The sequence below is a fragment of the Drosophila ananassae genome, chromosome 2R (assembly GCF_017639315.1).
Source record: "Drosophila ananassae strain 14024-0371.13 chromosome 2R, ASM1763931v2, whole genome shotgun sequence".
Lineage (NCBI taxonomy): Eukaryota > Metazoa > Arthropoda > Insecta > Diptera > Drosophilidae > Drosophila > Drosophila ananassae.
Window position 1 is genome coordinate 16,531,359 of NC_057928.1, and position 17,730 is coordinate 16,549,088.

The 17,730-nt window shown below is 40.0% G+C and overlaps 2 protein-coding genes across 7 annotated transcripts; both read left to right on the forward strand.

Moving 5' to 3' along the window:
* Positions 1-786: 786 nt before the first annotated feature.
* On the forward strand, positions 787-11,403 carry LOC6506787 (sensory neuron membrane protein 2). 6 transcript variants are annotated; one of them, XM_032454170.2, is made up of 11 exons: positions 787-1,795; positions 1,866-2,096; positions 5,598-5,755; positions 5,812-5,959; positions 6,048-6,180; positions 6,956-7,008; positions 7,569-7,829; positions 7,888-8,320; positions 10,674-10,792; positions 10,859-10,984; positions 11,045-11,396. In XM_032454170.2, exons 2-11 carry the CDS (start codon positions 1,986-1,988, stop codon positions 11,219-11,221), a joined length of 1,719 nt encoding a protein of 572 aa, XP_032310061.1. In that variant the 5' UTR covers positions 787-1,795; positions 1,866-1,985; the 3' UTR covers positions 11,222-11,396. The 6 variants fall into 6 exon arrangements, with proteins under 6 accessions (XP_032310061.1, XP_032310060.1, XP_032310059.1 ...); XM_032454169.2 differs by having other exon boundaries at positions 787-1,791; XM_032454168.2 differs by having other exon boundaries at positions 787-2,096; positions 11,045-11,403.
* A 1,335-nt stretch (positions 11,404-12,738) lies between these two features.
* On the forward strand, positions 12,739-17,210 carry LOC6506788. Its single transcript, XM_001957203.3, has one exon. It carries the CDS (start codon positions 13,036-13,038, stop codon positions 17,047-17,049), a length of 4,014 nt encoding a protein of 1,337 aa, XP_001957239.1. The 5' UTR covers positions 12,739-13,035; the 3' UTR covers positions 17,050-17,210.
* The last annotated feature ends 520 nt before the right edge of the window (positions 17,211-17,730 follow it).

Here is a 17,730-nt window from a genome sequence, read left to right on the forward strand (position 1 = left end):
GAATTTATAGATAGAGAGATTCATTGTTTTAATAAAAATAATATAATATTTGATAAATGACTAAATACCAAGGGTTTTATAAAACCTATACAAATATAGATTACTTAAGTTAGTATTATTTTTAGTTTATTAACAGTAATTATTTTTAGTCATTGTCCCTTTTTTTTATGAATATTAGAACTTAAAACACTATTATTTAAATTATGAAATATTTTGTATGACGCTCTAGTTCCAAATATTCAATCTTTCCCACATATCCAATGGATTCTTATTGAAAAATGACTGCAATAATCTGTAATGACCTCAAAACAATCTAAGGTTAAATTCAATATTGACCTTAATTTCAATTTATAAGGAATTCCAGCAATTAGACAAAGTGCATCATTAATCCTATTTGCTTTCGGATAAAATCGGGAAATTTAATTGATATGCTACAGGGCTATTATATCCCATCCTTTACCGAAAACCAAACCGGTTAAAGGAAGCCGCATATTTGGCCAAAACAAATTATGAATAAAATGGGCAAAAAAAGTTGCACTAATTTGCTAATGAGCGGCTCATCCATAATTTAAGTGAAATAAAAATGTATAAAAATATTACAAAAGCCGAGAAAAAAGTCGAGCAACTAACTTGCCTGAAAATGTGTTGCTCGTTGGTGACAGCAAAGTCGGCAACAACAGCAAAAAAATGGCAAAAAAAGCCCTCGGCAAGCTTACGAGATGAGGCTGCGACTGCGCTCTTTAGCACTTAATGCTCTCGCCGATCGTGGCTTAGGGCTTTTGGCCAAAAACAAACCGAAACTACTAACCGAGACCCACTGAAAGCCATAAGTCAAAGCATTGTCATCGCAACGGCAGCAACTTGGCCTGAACTCTGTCAGTCAGTCCAGTCAGTCGAGCGGTGCGTTGCTCATTGAAAAGATCTCCAAAACTCCACCTCCGGTTGGTGCTACAAAAAAGAAATACTGTGGAAAAAATCCCAATAAAACACCGCACTTACGCCAACGATTCAATTAAACTGGAAATTCGTGTGTTTGTTATTTTTCCGCTGATTCACTTCACTTTGCGCCGGAAGTTTTCCAACATTTCCACGACTTCCATCCCTCCGTAAGCTGTCGCGTGTGCGGCTATTAGTTTGAATGTGCACCTGATTTTATCGGCCAAACCCCACCCACTAGAATCCGGCTAACTTGGCTTACGTTAACCGCGCGAATCAAATAAATTTGAGCCACAATTAACCAGTGCTGTCATTTGTCCACCGATGCCTCAATGGAGAAGAACTGGCATTTAACATTTTTGGCATATTTTTTGTGGGATTTGTGCGCGTGTGAACTTCAATTTGTGTCTCGACCCAATTAAGCAAAACTAAAACAAATAAAATTAAAAGAAATATTTTAATTATATCAGCTGATGGCAGTGGCAGAAAAAAGCTTTCACTGCACAACCACCAAACCCGTTTTCATATTTTAAACTTCGGCACAAAACCCACAGCCATAGCCACTGGTCGGTGGTTTGAATCGTTGCTGCTTTTACTATAAGGGACATAATAAGATATATAGTAAAGCGACACAGAGCCGCATCGCATTCGGCAACTTGTTTATTTCAAAATTATATATAACAAACGAAGAAAACGAGGAAAAAAAAGCCCCAAAAACGGGTATCTTATAAATAGTGCGCTTTGTTTCGGCATTCAACATCAACAACAACCACAACATTATCGACAAGAGCAACACCTCAAGCACTCACCTCACCTCACCTGCCCAGAAGAGCGGCGGCTCTCAATCTTTTTGGCGTAGGTCAGGCCAGAGCTTTGGCTTTGGATCAAAAAAAAAATAAGAAAAAATTCCACTTTTATATACCTATCAGTTCCCGGCTTTTTGAGGCACCACCGGAGACAGAGAATCCCATCGATGGGTATCATCTTCCCTTCGTAGATTGGACCACCTGTCACTCGGAATTCGGAGCTCGGAGGAAATAATTGAAAATATGCTGCACTGGTCGCTGATCGTCAGCGCCCTGGGCGTCTGTGTGGCCGCCTTGGGCGGCTACGCGGGTTGGATTCTCTTTCCCAACATGGTACACAAGAAGGTCGAACAGGTGAGCAAGAATCCCCAGCAAAAGATATTCGAGGAATTTAAAAAGTAAATAAAGTTACACGAATGCGGCCTTGCAGTCGGTGGCCAGGTAACTTTCAACTTTAAATTAAGGTCAGAATCGGGAGACATTATAGAGGAAAATTTAAAAAAAAGTAAAAAAGATGATATAAAATTCCTACATAAATTTGGATAGCTAAGAAAAGAGTTTTTGTTTAAAATATAATCCAGAAACTCAATTTGAAAAAGTCTGTTTCTAGGCCTTCAAAAAAAATAAATATTAATATTTGATATTTATTATTTATATTACTATGTAGACGTTATAGAAGAAATCTATGTGTCTTTGCTAACCTAAAGTGCTTAAATGATTATTATATATTATCACCTTAATTATTACCAAAAAAAATACTCATCTTTAAACGGAAAGTTACTTCTATTCATTTATTCTGTCAACTTGAAGCCACTTCCCTCTAAGCTCTAAAAAGACTCACCTTTCATCAGAAACCTGTCTAGGTTTCTTTGGCAAATATTTGTATTTCAAAGTTCGCACAGATATTTTCTCCCAAAAGGGAAAAACCTATTCCATTGTTGACTTGAAAGAATCACATAGAAAGTCTCTCATAGATTATTTTTGATTAGGCAGGTAGAACCGCGATGATTCAACAAAAGATCATAGTTCAAAAATTGTAGTGAGTAATATCTAATTAATGATCCAGGTAGCTTTGTGACTTAATTTACGGTTGGTATTGCAAAACAGGTTGGATCAATTAAAACATTTACATACTCAAGTGATTCGAGCAGAGCCCTGAGCAGTTCTCTTGATAAGTATTTTCTTAATTATATGATGCTAATGCCCCGCCCTGTTGATAATTCCATTGAGTGCCAGAGCATCTGATTAGGTGATATTTTTAGTTGTTTAGGGATAAAAAATATTGCTATTCTGATCTATTATACATTTGATAAGAGGAATGGCACGTCAAACCCCCATTTGCACCTTATCCGTAATGACATCGCCAAACAACACAACAGCTGCCAGTCCCCAAAGCTCCCCCAGAGCTTGCCATGTTCGGTAACAAGTCTGATTGTTGGTCAAACAAATGCAATATATATAATAAACTATATAATTACATGGGAACAGTCCCACAGGCTAGGCAGACTCATCGGTCCCTTGGGTCACGCTCTCCATCGAAGCGAATGTCAAATGCAATTGAAATGCAACGAGTGCCGGCAATTAATTTGGTAGTCTAATGCATTTTATAACCATTGGGTTTCACCAACCATTAGAGCCAAAATATGACGACTGACCTTTGCGTGTTCTTGTCCTTCAAAGCTATTTATTTGTGACTAACTTTAAGTGCGTGTCATTGGGTTTTTTTACAACTTAAAAATGTGACTCGGCTTATGAATGAAGAACTGCACTATTAAATGCTATTTTACGCTTATTTAAAAACACAAAGTTAAATAGTGTCAAAGAAATAAATATAAAGCAAAGGCTATAAACAAAATAGTAGGAATGGGATTTGGAGTCTTTTTTTAGAAAATTAAGATGTTAAGAAGACTTTTACTGTTAATCTGTTCATTCCCTTGAAAGATTATTCCCTATTATATTATTCTATTCGTATAGTTAGAAAACCTATTTTATATCAATGTACCTTTTAATTAAGACTTTAAAACAAATTAATAGAAATAAATTAGGTAGTTTTTCTTAAACCATATTGAAAATTAAAGAGCACTCTCCAGACATTTTTCTGCAACAGTTTTTGTCCTTAAAATTTTAAAGTCCGCTTTCTAGACCTTTTAGATTTTTTAAATGTATTTCTGAAATTTTCCCTTTCTAGCTTATGCTTAAAAAACGCTCCCATCACTAGGCACACGCTCGCCGAATCAGGCGTGACATCTTCGGGGCTCATTGCCAAGGCAACTGACTTGAGTACTTGAGTTGACTTTGAGCTCAAGTTTTGCTTTTTATTGTAATTAGAATGCAAACAGAAACTTTAATCTTTAAGTCGCTGTTTCTGTTTCTGTTGCGGTTTGTGCTTGCTCTTTATTTTTAATTGTTGTAGCCAAGTTAAGTTAATTGCCCCTTTTTGTGACTTTGGCTTTGGTTTTAGGCCCTGGAACTTTGTTTCTAGTCACCCATAAGTCAGTTTTATGGGCCATAGTTAGCAATGAACTTCCGTGTGTAAACGCTGGGATCTGAGATGCGATCTAGAATGGACAAAATACCTTCGAAATTTTGACAAGACCTTCGCCTTGATGGCCTTAATGTCCCTTGCACATTAACCATTTCTATTTGGAATTCAAATGCAGAGAAGCAAACAGACGAGTCATGAATCGAAATTGAAATTCAAAGCAATTCAAGTCGATTCGATGGTCAACAAATGTTGTTGTGCAATTGTGGCCAACAGGCAATGCCAAGCCAAGTCCAGCCACTCTCTAACTCGCCATTTTAGCCCACTTTCGATGGCTTGACCAACATTCTGACCCATTTTTATCAACTTACTCGGCGAAATATTACGCATACGCCCCTTTGACCCAGCACATTCTTGGCCCGAATCGAATACTGCGCGAAATTGAAATTGTAAACACGTTTCGATTGGACTTGTCGCTTTGCCAAAAACCGCTCTATTTCGCAATAATTATTTTGTATTTGTATTTAGTGTTTTTGTATTTTTTTTGTGAATGAATTTCGGGCCATTGTCACTCGATGACGCGTCCCGAGCCTCTCTTGGGCTCTTGAGGTTAATCAAATGTTTTGTATGCTCTTCGATATGCTGAGCTGGAGCTGGGGCTCTGCTCCGGTCTGGTCTGGTCTGAGCCATGTGTGCATTGACCTTGAAATCTGTTTTAGCCATAAAAATATCTGCCTGTATTTTTTGACAATTCTTCAATTGTATCAAGTGCGAGGGGCAGACCGTAAAATTATATTGCTGGTCATGTTTTGAACTTGTCTCTCTTATTTATGTTTTTTCTGCGGTTTTTGGACCTTTTTATGTTTTGCCAATTTTTTTATTTTCCACCTGACCACTGAGTTGTAAAAAATAAAACGGAAGGTTAACAGCATGGGAAATATATTTGAGACTCAATCACAGAGTCCCCTAATTAATATCGTTGTCTTGATCAAAGCAAATATTTTCGGTTTGGTCATTGATCTCATTGGTCTGTCGTTGATTATTAATTAATAAAAACAATTCTTGATAAGAAAAACAAGTTCACAGCTGAACTCTGAGTTTATTTTGATGGTTTTGATTTGATTTTTATCACATCACTACTGGGTGGTTAAATGCCATAAATAAAAGACTAAGGCGAGTGATAAACAAACCTAAGACATCGCAATAAATTTTAAATTAATTTGTGATGGGTTGAAGAAAACAAAGTAGAAGCTAAAAACCAGTTGTGCATGAATCGAAATAAAATATAAAAATGTTTGGTTTTATTTCAAATAAATTCTGTCTGATTTCCATATTATTTATTTTATGTTTTTATATTTGTCTTATTTTTTTAGAGCGTCATCATAGCCGATGGCTCTGAGCAGTACAAGCGCTTTGTAAACCTGCCTCAACCTTTGAACTTTAAAGTCTATATATTTAATGTCACAAATCCGGACAGGATACAACAAGGTGCCATACCCATAGTCGAGGAAATAGGACCCTATGTCTACAAGTGAGTAGAGATGAATCTTTTTAATTATTACATATTTAATTATATTATAATCACAGGCAGTACCGTCAAAAGAAGGTAAAGCATTTCTCGCGGGATGGATCAAAAATAACTTATGTGCAAAATGTGCACTTCGATTTTGATGCCGATGCCTCAGCTCCCTACACCCAAAATGATAGAATAGTGGCTCTCAATATGCACATGAATGTAAGTTTAATTGAAAATATATTAATAAACCTACTAACCTTTTTTAAATATCCAAAAAAATATTAAAATTAAATCAATCAATTTACAGGCATTTTTACAAGTATTCGAAAGAGAAATCACAGACATCTTTCAGGGGTTCGCCAATCGGCTGAACTCCCGATTGAATCGAACTCCTGGCGTCAGGGTCCTGAAACGTCTGATGGAACGTATTCGAGGGAAACGTAAAGTAATTTTATCCACTACTAATTTAATCGAGAGTAGCCTGGTTTGGATTGGTGTTGGATGAAACCTATATGCCATATAAAATACTATACGTAATACCTTTGGGCCTCTTTCTGTATAAAGATTACTCACTAGTGCATGGCTTGGTAGATTTAACTTAATGGTAATGGCTTTTTGTCGGTTCTCCGATGGCACAAACACGGTTGATACCATCTCGCAGCTCTGTTTGTCTTTGTTCTGCTTTACGGGCCAGCAATTTCAAGCGATTTATTATTGCCTTTATTTCGGTTCGTTTCGGTTTTCTTTACATTGTTTATTAATTATGATTTTACCCCAGACGTGCGTCATTGGATATTGTAGGGTAATCGTTTCGAGATAGACTTACGAGGCTTATAAGTAATTAAGCTGATGAATTTTGTTTTATGGCTGATTTATCGAGCCGATTGACGGCTGAGAGGGTTCGCACTCAACAATTCTGGGTTTGGGTTAGGTCAAGTATGAGTTTAATATTCGGAATAATGTTTGAAATACAAATGGTTTTGTTTTATGCGAAAAAAATATTTCAAATATATTTGTTTTTTTTTTCTCTAAATCTTTTTTAAAATAATCATGTTAAACATGTCATTCTAAAATGGCAACCATTGCTAATAGAATTAACTTTTAAAACTTTTTACACTGCAATTTATTAGACAAGTCTGACAGCAACGACAGCTTAGGCTTTAAATAAATAATTTATATTATTATTAGGAAGTATAATAAAATGTCAAATTATAGCTCCCTTTAGCTGGGTCCATGGCATCGTAGTAAGCATCATCGATGGTGTCAAAGTAAGTTAAGCGGCTTTTATTGCTGATTCCTCTAAAAGCTTTGCAACTGTTTTTCAAAAAATTAATTGCAATTCGGCGCCGCTCTTTTAATTTATCGAAAAATTCAAAATCCAATGCTTTGAAACTTCAAACTGCCAAAGTCAAGACCATCCACATCCTCATCAGACAACGTAGAACAGCAAAATTTTGATTGGCAGTCACCTTGGCTACTCATCTGTGGCATGTTGAAACTGACTTCTCTCGCCTGTGTAAATATTATGATAAATAGTCGAGTCGACGAGAAATCAATGGAATCGGCAGCTGAAAACCGAATGATTGGAAACATCAATTTTCACACATAACGCAAAACAAAAAAATAATAAAACATAATTAATAATAACAAATTGAAGCTTGTGCTTTGCTACTAATTTATGGCTAACTGCTCCGCCTAGTATTAATGCTTGAAAAAAAACAATAATTATAAATACTAAAATTATTTTGCCTTGCCCTTTAAGCCTCGCCAAATGTATATATTTTTGTTTATTCCTTAACTAATAATATTTGTTCCATGTATCTTTTAGAGCGTCCTGCAAATCTCAGAGAACGATCCTGGATTGGCTCTGCTTTTGGTCCACTTGAATGCCAATCTCAAGGCGGTTTTCAACGATCCTCGCTCGATGTTCGTCCACACTTCTGTGAGGGAATACCTGTTCGATGGAGTACGGTTCTGCATTAATCCCCAGGGTATTGCCAAGGCCATTTGCAATCAGATCAAGGAGAGCGGCTCCAAGACCATTCGAGAGCAGAGTGACGGTAGCTTGGCCTTTTCCTTTTTTGGACATGTGAGTTTAGGGATTTAGTAATTATTACAAAAAAACTAAAACAAATTTCAATCCCCAGAAAAACGGTTCTGGTCACGAAGTCTACGAAGTGCACACTGGAAAAGGAGATGCCATGAGGGTACTGGAGATCCAGAAACTGGACGACAATCACAACCTCCAGGTCTGGCTGAATGCCAGCACCGAGGGAGAGACCTCCGTCTGCAATCAGATCAATGGAACCGATGCCTCCGCTTATCCGCCATTCCGGCAGCGAGGGGACTCCATGTATATATTCAGCGCCGATATCTGCAGATCGGTTCAGTTATTCTACCAGTCGGATATACAGTACCAGGGTATTCCCGGCTATCGCTACTCCATCGGGGAGAACTTCATCAACGACATCGGTCCGGAACACGACAACGAGTGCTTCTGTGTCGACAAGTTGGCGAATGTGATTAAGCGGAAAAATGGATGTCTATATGCCGGAGCCTTGGACCTGACAACCTGTCTAGGTGAGTGGCGATTCTATAAATATTAAGATATTAAAACGATAAGGGAAGTCAACATATTATTACATTAGAGGAGGTTTAGCCTGTCAAAATTAGAAATAATAAAACTTTTCTCATCTCTATATTTTAAAAATAATTTCTGATAAGGTGTCATTTTTACAAAGAAGTGCCTGGGAAAGGTCTTTTTGAAATAAACCCATCAAAGTATACTGGTACAGTTATCGGCAATAAACATTTTTCCCCAACTAAATAATTTCTAAAAAACAAACTATTTAAAATAAAATAAATAACTTCTTATCAGTCGTTTAAAATTCGTAAACAATATCTTAAATACCTATAATAAACCAAGTCTCATAAATAAATCCAATTAAAATCGTATCCGCAAACTCTAGACTTAAATATTTAATATTTTCCCGTTTAACGTCAGACAAGAATTTGAAAATATTTTTGTTTGGACTTCAGTTATGTTATCTTCCGCTTATCTCTAGTTCCTCGTGTTATTTCACAGTAAAAACTAAATTAGAATTTCAAATCGATTAACATAAATTTAGTAGATGATAGACTTCTGTGTTTGGAGGGCTACCCCTTGCTGATGAAAAGTATATCAGTTTTTAAAGAATTTTGTTTACAAAAATATATTTTAACAGACTTTACTTATTATGAATGAATACTAAACACTACTAAATTTGATTAGTCTTTTGATAATTTAATTCTGTGTTAAGCTAGCCTTCGGCTATATTTTCTATAGGAATAATACCGCTTTAATTTAATTAGCATTTTATTTATGTTTATAGTTTAAGCTTTAAACTTCAAAGTGTCTGTCAGCTTGTGGTCTTTTGTGCGGCCAACACTTAACTCAAATATTAACGATTCTTTCAATCTTATTATATTATAAACTTTATCATTAATTGGAGCAATGCCGACTGACTATGCCATATGGTGGTCATGACTAAAAATAATACCTGATTGACAAACAATGAACTTTCAATTTTGTAGAATTTTTTGGTGTGATAAAATACGCACCGAAACCGGAAATATTTCGCATAATATCTGACATTTTTTCTGTTTGTATTTTGTTATGCAAATTAGACTCTTTATGGTGGCGTTGTGGTTGTTTTATGGCGATTAACTGATAGTCCCCCATCTACTCCACCAAGAAGGCACCTTTTCTGTTAAAACACTCGCTGTGTCGCTGTCATCGGGTTTTTGGTCGATTACCCCGGCAATTATATGGCAGCCACTTATAAATCAGATGGTAATCGACTGCAAGAGCTGCCAGTGCTAGTTCTAGTTTGAGTTTTAATGAGTTTTATATGCAAATCATGTGCTTAAGATGTGCAAAGCAGAGGCATCAACACTAGCGGCTAATCAAATTTAAATAAATCGCCTGCAACCATAAACTAGAAGATATAAAAATCTGCGAAATCGAAAACATAGATACACGCGCTTTCCATCTGATCTGACAAATTGCAATCGTTTTTTGTTGCGACTTTGATTTAAGAATTAGATTCCGATTTCGATTGCGAATACGTGTGGGCTGTCTTTGATCTTCTTCGATTGTTTAATTTCTTAATTAACACTCGAGATCTTCCAAATTCAAAAAAAAAAGGTTCTCATTCAGATCTAAATTCCCCGGGGCCATTGCGCATCTGAAATCAAAAGTGTTGTCTTGGCATCAGAATCAATTCAAATAGGGGATATAATGAGACGCACTTCGTTATTAAGTTCTCAAGTGCTGTGAACGCTCTACAAATTGAAGCATTAAACTCTGATTTTTATTATATTTTTTTTCATTCAATATTTTTTTTTTTAACATTTTTGTTTGGGTGTTTGCCGATCGCGCACGTTTCCATCTTGAGATTCTTTTTGGCGATGCCTTCTTTTCGTCATATTTTTTCATCGTTTTTTGTTTAATTGTCGAAACGTGAGTTAACAGTTTCAGTAATGAGCATTTGAAATAATTTGTCTGATTCGTATGATGAGGAAATTCTTACAAATTGGTTCAACCGCACATCAAAGCCATCTTTCAAGTAGTTAAGTAAATAAATAAATTGTTTTCTGCGAAAACGTGACGAGAGGTTAAGAAGCTTCCGCACTCGCGGCAAGGCATTTTGTTTCAGCTAAAAAAATATATATATTTTTTCCAATTAATTTAATTAAATTAAATGTAAGTAGCTAAGGTCACAGAAAAATCCTGTTTTCATGCCTCATTTTTTGTGGAATTGTTTTAGCATTGTAAACAGAATAATTAATATGGAATGCAGTGATACGCTCAAGGAGCGGGTTATGCAAATTAGGCAGACTTCTTTATAATGTATCTTTTTGTTAATATGATCTTATTGTTATCTTGGTGTAGATGCCCCTGTTATTCTGACATTGCCTCACATGCTGGGCGCCTCGAACGAGTACAGAAAGATGATCCGAGGCCTGAAACCAGATGCCAAAAAGCACCAGACCTTCGTCGATGTCCAGTCGGTAAGTCAATTAATTAATATATTTTTTCCCATAAACGAAATCTTGAAATTATTGGTATTCCATTAGTTGACGGGTACGCCCTTGCAAGGCGGGAAAAGGGTGCAGTTTAACATGTTCCTCAAGAGTATAAATCGCATAACCATCACGGAGAACCTGACCACGGTTCTGATGCCAGCCATTTGGGTGGAAGAGGTCAGTCATTTGAAATAATTAAAAATTAATAAATAAACTATCTATGAGATATTCCCACAGGGCATCCAACTGAATGGTGAAATGGTGGCGTTCTTCAAGAAAAAATTAATTAACACCCTAAAGACCCTCAATATGGTCCACTGGGCGGCCTTGTGCGGCGGCGTGGGCGTGGCAGTTATAAGCTTATTATATTATATCTATCAAAAGGGGCGTGTCGAGGAGCCGCCCGTGAAGTAAGATACTACACACTTATTTCTTATTGAGTGTTTTGTGCAAAAATTATTACATTAATTATGGATGTAACACACACTGTTTTTGTCTACGAATTTGTATATAATTTATTTTTTAAATGTGATTATATTTTATTGTGATTTAGCGTTTACTAAAAAAAAAAAACAAGAAAAACTACCACAATCGAATAACATTGTTTTTAATTCTTAATCTCTTTTCTGAGAAAGTGAATTTCGGGAATGGCTTTTAGATTTAATTAGTAAATTCTATTGAATATTTAAGCCTAATATTAGTTTCCTTGGAAATGATTGTTTAAACATTTCATTAGGCCAGCAGCGAAGTCTTCTAAATCATATACCAATGCTAACCACAAAAAGCACTTTGCCTAGTTATAGCCTTGATCGATCCGTTCGGAATGACTCAAGTTCAAGACCAGTTGGCCGGTCGAAGAGGGAACCCGGGTATTAATCAATCAGCAGCCAATTTTTTTGGCATTTTTCGGCCCAGCAATTTGCACAAACTGGCAATTAAAACGCAGTTCGGATTGCAACAAATTGGCTATCAAAGAAACAGCAAATCGTCTAAAACTACGTTAATTTCAAAAGCTTAAGCAACGGAGGCAACAAACTAAAAAATACGAAAAAATAAAAGTCGATTGACCAAGTCCGCTATGCAAACAAAAATATTTCACCCAGGAAAGGTAAACAAAGCTGATCCCAAGGTGTTTGCATTACAATACGATTGAGACACTACCTACCACTCAGTCCCCAGTCTCCATCCAAGGGGTGGGGCTTCATCGCTTTGATTGACAGCCGCAAATCACAAAATGTCGATGCACTTTGAAAAAAAAGACTACAAAAGGTTAAATTTGCATAAGTTATGTCAGATATTGTTTTAAGGTTGAGGAGGATGTGTTTTAAAAAATATACCCCCAAGGTAATCAAAGAAATATTATTTTAATTTAAAACTTTACCGAATCAGACCAAAAGAAATTAATTTTTCAAGATCTTAAAGAACCCTCTTAAAATTTTAATCATGATGTTAAATATAGTACCTTTTTCAGCAAATAGATTTTCTTAAAACCTTAATAAATATTCATCAATTAGTTGGGAATTGAACCTGCAATTATTTTTTAGTGTATTCTGATTAAGACTTACGAGGCGATTAAAAACGCGTGAAAAACGCTAGCAATTCGACCGATCCCCAGCCAGTCTATCCCATAAATATCACAAATTAATTCCATCAGGCAAATGATCAGCTAATGGCCCCAGCGACTGCAGAACTTTCTAACTATTTTAACAAATTTTTTATGAGCGAATCGAGCGATTGATTCTCCTCGTTTCCATTCTTTTCGAAGATGGGAGGCAGGGAGAACCTTTTAAGATCCCCACAGCCATAGTAATTATGCAATAGAAGACCCCCAGAGACTGGGGCTGAACGGCAACCAGTTTGTCTCGCTCGGCAGTCACCCAAACTGAGACTTATAGTCGTCGTATCGTCATATTCAAATTGACTTTGGGCTGAAGATGCGACCGCCGGCCAGTTCAGTCGCAAACGAAACGCGCGAACGCACGCAGCTGTAAAAAGATACACCTAAAAAATAATAAAATTAAAACTCAATAAACGACAAAACGACAAAAAAAATTCGCTTCACCCGACACGCGTTAAAAATCACCCCGAAAGATAATCATTTGAATTTTAAATGAGCCCAGGATCTTGCTCCATTTTTTGTGTGTGCTCTGTTCTGTTTTGAGTTCGGAGTTCCGAGTTCTTCTATAAAAGAGTGTTTGCTCCGGTCTCGGGTTTCAGAAGCAATCAAGATGTTCCAGTGGCTGGTGTGTTGGCTCCTGCTCCCGGTTTTGGCCTCCGCCAAGATCTTTGATCGCTGTGAGCTGGCCCATCTCCTCCAGCATCGCTTCGGTCTGCCGGCCCCGCAAGTGGCCACTTTGGTGTGCATCGCCCAGCACTCCAGTGACTTCAATACGGCCGCCTTTGGCGGTGGCACTGGCCTCGGCGGAGGATCCCACGGGCTATTCCAGATCAGTGACGTCTACTGGTGCTCGCCGCCGGGCCAGGGCAAGGGTTGTGGTGTGAGTTGTTCCAGGCTGCGGGACGACGACATCGCCGACGATGTTCTGTGCGTGAGGAAGATCTATGCGGAGCATCAGCGGATCAGTGGCGATGGATTCACGGCCTGGCAGGCCTACGCCGCCTACTGCAAGGATCCAGGATCGTACGTGGCGGGATGTGGAGTGCAGCAGGTTGGTGCTAGTGCCTTGGCAGTGGCATCCTCCTACCAAAAACCACAGCAAGTTCAGGTCCACAGCTATCCTGCCGCGAATCACTACCAGCAAGTGGCGCAGATCCAGCCCCAGGGAAAGATCTACAGTCGCTGTGAGCTGGCCCAGGAACTCTACTACCAGCACAAGCTTCCCATGCCCCAGATCCCCACCTGGGTGTGCATAGCCCAGCACGAGTCCTCCTTCAACACGGCGGCTGTGGGACGACTCAACGCGGATGGCAGTGCCGACCATGGCCTGTTCCAGATCAGCGATCTTTTCTGGTGCACCCACGATCAGCGGGGCGGCAAGGGATGCCATGCCACCTGCAACCAGTTCCTGGACTCGAGCATAGCCGACGATGTGCAGTGCATCCGGAGGATACACCAGGAGCACACTCAGATCTCCGGAGATGGATTCAACGCCTGGACGGTCTACAAAAGGAACTGTCTGAATCAGCACTACGAGCAGGTGGCTGCCTGCTTCGCAAAGCCGCCGGCTCATCAGCACCAGCATCCGAATGCGATTGGAGGAGGAGCTCCCGTGAAGCCAAAGGTCAGCTATGCCTATCAGTTTGGTCAGGTCCAGGTGCAGCAGCAGAACCAATACTACCGACCACCAGCTCCCACAGTGAGCTACCAGAGGGAGGTCAGTAGCTATCAGGGGAATCCCTTCCTGCGTCCCCGTCTGCCAGTCACTCCAGCTCCGCCAAGGCAGTATCCGAATGCCATTGGGGGTGGAGGTTTCAAGGGTCAAACGCCAGCCCATCCATTCTATAATGTTAAGCAGCCACAGTACCAAACCACACACTATCAGACACACTACACTCAGCAACAACCACAACAGTATCACACAACCTATACACGCACGGGTAAAGTTTACAATCGCTGCGAATTAGCCCAAGAGTTGTATTTCTCACACAAGTTTCCAATGCAGGATATAGCCACCTGGGTGTGCATCGCCGAGCATGAGTCCTCGTTCAACACGGCCGCCGTTGGGCGCCTCAACGCCGACGGAAGTGCCGACCACGGTCTCTTCCAGATCAGCGATCTGTTCTGGTGCACACATGGCGGTGGAGATGGGGGCAAGGGCTGTCACATCGATTGCAATCGCCTCCTGGACTCGGACATCTCTGACGATGTCAAGTGCATTCGAACCATTCACGAGGAGCACACCAGACTATCAGGGGATGGCTTCACCGCCTGGACGGTCTACAACGGTCACTGCAGGCAGAAGACCAGAGCGGACATAGCCAGCTGTTTTGAGGGAAAGGATCTTACCCCGGAAAAGGAGACTAAGCCATATAAACCACAAATAAACGATCTGGTTAGGAAGACTCCGGCGAAGCCAAAGGGAAAAATATATAATCGCTGTGAACTGGCCAAGGAGCTGTATCACAAGCATAGGATGCCCATGAAGGAGATTCCCACCTGGGTATGCATAGCCCAGCACGAGTCCTCCTTCAACACGGCGGCTGTGGGGCGGTTGAATGCCGATGGCAGTGCCGATCATGGGTTGTTCCAGATCAGCGATCTCTACTGGTGTTCTCACGATCAGAGTAGCGGGAAAGCTTGCCACATCGAGTGCGATAGTCTGCTGGACTCGGACATCTCCGACGATGTCAAGTGCATCCGCACCATTCACGAGGAACACACCAGACTATCAGGGGATGGCTTCAACGCCTGGACAGTCTACAATGGTCATTGCCGGGGTCAGAGCCTGGCACAGCTGAGCGACTGCTTCGACGGGAATGAGATCTCCAAGGCCGAAAAAGTCATTCCCATAGTGGAAAAACCAGAAGAGGCGATAGTTAAGAGCCAGAACTACGCGGGGAACCCTTTCCTGCAAAATCTCCAGGGCGTTAAGTTAAATCAAAATCATGTGCAGCCGCCAAAAGTCACAAATAAAATTACAAATATTATTCCATCTTCTCAAGAGCCCCAGAAACCCACTAAACAATATTCCGCAAACCCATTTTTGCAGAATCTCCAGCCTCAGAAAGGTTCTTCAAGCAATCAAGTCAAGCAGAAACCTTTACCGACACCCCCAGCTACTGCAACTCCCACCCAAAAGCCCAGCTACGATCACAATCCCTTCCTAAAAGCCCCAGGCTCTATTCCACATTCTGTGATTACGCCGCACCCTGCAGGGGACAGCTTCTCGTATGCCCAGAATCCGTTTCTTAGTCTGCTTAGCCAACCAATTGTTCCAGCTCAAGCACCCATTAAGTCGAGGCCCAAGCCCACTCAGTCCCCTGCCTCGAGGCCCTATGTCAGCAGCGACAGCTTCCGCAATGAGGTGATTAAATTTACGGCCACCTCCACGACAGCCACGACACCAACTACAAGGCAGCCCATAAGTACATCGGGTATTACAAAGCAATCTGTAACGACATCCACGAAGAGGCCCTTCACAGCGGCCCCAAGCAAACCAGTCTCATCTACGGCCAAAACGACCAGCTTGCCGCCTTGGTCTCGGCAAGCATCTGGCAGATCAACAACAACCGCTAAGCCCACCATAGCTGGTAATCGCTATACGGCTACAACGAAAGCATCTCCAGCACCTACTCGCTCTAGTTCCACCACTCGTCCAACTACTCGAACTACTCCTTACCCAACAACTCGTCCAACTACTCGGCCTACAACCACAGCAATTAACAGACCAAAATCAACAACTACTAGGCCTAAAGTGACTAGTGCTCTGCCTACCATCCGTCCACCTATTCAGTACATTTCAACAACTCGTCAAACTTCCACAGTTAAGACAACAACTCGCTCTTCTGGCTTTTATATACCTACCTCTCAGCCTATAAAATCTGGAAAAACTACCTCTAGTTATATTCAAACAACTCGCACGCCAACAACTCGTCTACCAACAACTCGCCAGCCAACAACTCGCTTCACAACAACACGCACGCCAACAACTCGCACGCCAATAACTCGCCAGCCAACAACTCGTACGCCAACAACTCGCCCTCCAACAACTCGCTTCCCAACCACACGCCCTACAACAACTAGCACACCAACTACTCGCCAACCTGCAACAACTCGCTTTACTACAATACGTCCTGCAACAACTCGCTACACAACAAACCGCCCTATTACAACTCGACCAACAACAACTAGGTCTCCTTACAACTACATAGCTGTAAATCAACCTACTCGCCAGCCCATAACAACGAGATCTACAACCACTCGTTACTCGACAACTCGTCAAAGTAGCACTACACCGCGGCCATATTTATTCACCTCGACTACGACAGCGAGTAAAATTTCCACAACTAAGGATCCTTTCGATCATCCCTTCTTCCAGAAATTCAAAGCTAGATTTGAAAAAACCACCGCAAATCTGTTGCAAAATGGAAAAACCACAACTACGATACCGAAACCGAAAAATGAAACCACCACCAGTCCGTATTATGCTAAATACCAGGAGAACAAAGTGAAGAAAGCTGCTAAAACGGTGCTATCATACGAAATTGGCCAAAACCGAACCACAACCAGCCGGCCAACAAGTGCCTTCGATGTTTACCGGAATTGGAACAAGAAGAATTAAGGGTTTCCATTAGTGTGACACTTTTGAGACTTTTGTAAATAAGCGTTATTGATCGATGTAATTCGGTTAGTTTAGCATAATGACAGAATACTCATGCATTATTAATCTTAAGCCATATAAAAATAGGATTTAGATAATAAAATAAAAATAAACCATGCGAATGCAAAATGTACAAAAATTAATTCAATTTCAGAGACACACACCACACAACTGGTTGCTGGTTGCTCGTTTCTTGGCCAAAAGGCTGACAACACGCCAAACGTCGCCAAGTACGTTGCGATGCGATCGTGGCATTAAGTAGGGTCTTTGATTAATTTTTCGTTAACCCGTTTTCGGTCTTTTCGAGTCTTGTTAACATAAATGCTGAGCACCGCGACAGAGACAAAGCGATATGGCGGGCCAAAGAACTGCAGAAATAACGAGTTTTTTTTTCTACTTTGAACTGGGTTCCCCAAAAATGTTCTTTTATTTCAGCAAGTTATCAGTTTGAATTTTTATTATTAACGTCTGCGGGGTCCCAACTATGACGTCAGGAGATGGATAATAAAAATTCAAATTATGTATAGCATATGGGTTGGTTTCTCAATAATTAACATAAAGACCCTATACTATAGGGACTTCCCAAATGGTAGTTTTTTTTATTTGGAAACATTAAAAAAAGGCGTATATTCGCAATTTTTA